The sequence below is a fragment of the Coturnix japonica genome, unplaced genomic scaffold, assembly GCF_001577835.2.
Source record: "Coturnix japonica isolate 7356 unplaced genomic scaffold, Coturnix japonica 2.1 chrUnrandom763, whole genome shotgun sequence".
Lineage (NCBI taxonomy): Eukaryota > Metazoa > Chordata > Aves > Galliformes > Phasianidae > Coturnix > Coturnix japonica.
Window position 1 is genome coordinate 1 of NW_015440123.1, and position 3,322 is coordinate 3,322.

Sequence of the window (3,322 nt, forward strand, 5' to 3'; positions counted from 1 at the left end):
AGGGGTGTCCCCACACTGTGGGGGGGGGGGTCTCACTTCCTGTTATGATGTCACTTCCTGTTATGACATCACTTCCTGTTATGATGTCACTTCCTTTTAGGGTCCCACTTCCTGTTCTGATGTCACTTCCTGTTATAGTCTCACTTCCTCTTATGGCCTCACTTCCTGTTACGATCTTACTTCCTGTTAGCGCCTCACTTCCTGTTATGACATCACTTCCTGTTAGAGCCTCACTTCCTGTTCTGACGTCACTTCCTCTTATTGTCTCACTTCCTGTTCTGACGTCATTTCCTTTTAGGGTCTCACTTCCTGTTAGAGTCTCACTTCCTGTTCTGATGTCACATCCTGTTCTGATGTCACTTCCTGTCACGGCATCACTTCATGTTCTGACACCACTTCCTGTTATGTCACTTCCTGTTATGATGCCACTTCCTCTTAGGGTCTCACTTCCTGTTATGACGTCACTTCATGTTATGGCATCACTTCCTGTTATGGCCCCACTTCCTGTTATGGTGTCACTTCCTGTTATGACGTCACTTCCTGTTAGTCTCACTTCATGTTGTCATTTTCTTTACGGTCTCACTTCCTGTTATGACGCCACTTCCTGTTCTGACGTCATTTCATCTTAGAGTCTCTTCCTGTTATGACGTCACTTCCTGTTATTGTGCCGCTTCCTGTTCTGGCATCACTTCCTGTTCTGACGTCACTTCCTGTCCTGACGCCATTTTCTTTTAGGTTCTCACTTCCTGTCCTGACGTCACTTCCTGTTCTGACGTCACTTCCTGTCCTGACGCCATTTTCTTTTAGCTTCTCACTTCCTGTTCTGACGTCACTTCCTGTCCTGACGTCACTTCCTGTCCTGATGTCACTTCCTTTTATGACGCCATTTTCTTTTAGCTTCTCACTCCCTGTTCTGACGTCACTTCCTGTCCTGACGTCACTTCCTTTTCAGACGCCATTTTCTTTTAGGCCCTCACTTCCTGTCCTGACGTCACTTCCTGTTCTGACGTCACTTCCTTTTCAGACGCCATTTTCTTTTAGCTTCTCACTTCCTGCCCTGACGTCACTTCCTGTTCCTATCCAACCCCTCCAACCCTTTGCACTCCCTCCCCATGACCCCCCCATAGACCCTGAACCGATGGTTGAGCCCCATTAACCCGTGGATCCCATAACGGGACCCCAACCCCCCCTGTGGGGTCCTGGCCCCATAGAACACCCTGCGCACCCGGGAATGGAGCAGGGCCATGGAGCACAGCACACACGGCTCGCGGGTCACGTACACGTCCAGCCCCGAGCACAGGTAGCCCCCCACCGACCCCACGGCGGCCCTATGGGGAGCCCCTATTGCCCCATTGGGATCCCCTATATCCCTATGGGGAGCCCCTATAGCCCCATTGGGATCCCCTATATCCCTATGGGGATCCTCTATAGCCCCATTGGGACCCCCTGTGCCCCCCACGGACCCCAGAGCGGCCCTATGGGGACCCACATTGAGATCCCCTATTGCCCCATTGGGACCCCCCAGCCCCATAGCGGCCCTATGGGGAGCCCCTATAGCCCCATTGGGATCCCCTATATCCCTATGGGGAGCCCCTATAGCCCCATTGGGACCCACTGTGACCCCCAGACCCATATCGGCCCTATGGGGAATCTCATTGGGATCCCCTATTGCCCCATTGGGATCCCCTATATCCCTATGGGGATCCCCTATAGCCCCATTGGGACCCTCTGTGCCCCCCACGGACCCCATAGCGGCACTATGGGGAGCCCCTATAGCCCCATTGGGATCCCCTATATCCCTATGGGGATCCCCTATAGCCCCATTGGGACCCNCCACGGACCCCATAGCGGCACTATGGGGAGCCCCTATAGCCCCATTGGGATCCCCTATATCCCTATGGGGATCCCCTATAGCCCCATTGGGACCCCCCAGCCCCATAGCGGCCCTATGGGGAGCCCCTATAGCCCCATTGGGATCCCCTATAGCCCCATTGGGATCCCCTATAACCCCATTGGGACCCCCTATACCCCCATTGGGACCCTCTATATCCCCCTCTGTGCCCCCCAGACCCATATCAACCCTATGGGAACCCCCTATACCCCCACTGGGACCCACTGAGACCCCCAGCCCCATATCAGCCCCATTGGGACCCTCTATACCCCCCTCTGGGCCACTCTTCCTCTTCTCACCCCTATGGGGATCCCCTATCCCCCCCTCTGGGTCACCCTTCCTCTTGTGACCCCTATGGGGACCCTCTATGCCCCCCATCCCCTTTTCACCCCCATAGGGACCCTCTATACCCCCCATTCCCTTATCACCCCCTTTAGGACCCTCTATACCCCTATGGGGACCCTCTATACCCCCCATCCCCTTATCACCCCCTTTAGGACCCTCTATACCCCCATAGGGACCCTCTATATCCCCCATCCCCTTGTCACCCCCTTTAGGACCCTCTATACCCCTATGGGGTCCCCCCATCCCCTTCTCACCCCCTTTAGGGCCCTCTATACCCCCATAGGGACCCTCTATACCCCTATGGGGACCCCCCATCCCCTTCTCACCCCCATAGGGACCCTCTATACCCCTATGGGGTCCCCTCATCCCCTTCTCACCCCCTTTAGGGCCCTCTATACCCCCCTTGTTACCCTCTATACCCCTATGGGGACCCTCTATACCCCTATGGGGTCCCTCCATCCCCTTCTCACCCCCATAGGGACCCTCTATACCCCTATGTGGTCCCCCCATCCCCTTGTGCCCCCCATAGGGACCCTCTATACCCCCATAGGGACCCTCTATACCCCCCATCCCCTTCTCACCCCCTTTAGGACCCTCTATACCCCTATGTGGCCCCCCCATCCCCATGTGCCCCCCATAGGGCCCCCCTTTATCCCCCCCCCTCTGCCCCCTGGCCACAGCACCCAACACCTCCATGACGGCGTGCCCCAACGGGTGCCCCCCCCTCCTCCTATCCCAAGCCGTGGCCACCACCCTCCCCGTTATAGGATCCACCACGGCCGCCCCCGATGGCACCATCCCCAACCCGGCCCCACATCGAGCCGCCATCACGGCCGCCATCATGGCCGACGTGTCACCCACCTCTTCCTCCTCTATGTCCCCTCTGTCACCTCGACCCCCCCTGGACACCCATGGCCATAATCCAGCCCTTATGGCCCCCCACGTTTCGGGTCCGGCCTTTGGGACCCGAGCTGGGACCTGGACGAGGAATGGGGGACCTAAACCGTATGGGGACACCCCAGGACCCAATAGGAGCTCCAGGGGGGGGAGGGGGGATACAGGGGGTATAGGGGGGGATATAGGGGT

General features: G+C 57.3%; 1 protein-coding gene across 1 annotated transcript; it reads right to left on the reverse strand.

Annotated features, from left to right (window-relative positions):
• Window positions 1-2,028: 2,028 nt before the first annotated feature.
• Window positions 2,029-3,316, reverse strand: LOC107307667 (adenosine deaminase tRNA specific 3; the record flags this gene model as incomplete). The annotated part of the gene is made up of 1 exon (XM_032441911.1): window positions 2,029-3,316. A coding segment is annotated over exon 1 (1,051 nt), but the record flags the coding sequence as incomplete, so codon positions are not given.
• Window positions 3,317-3,322: the final 6 nt, after the last annotated feature.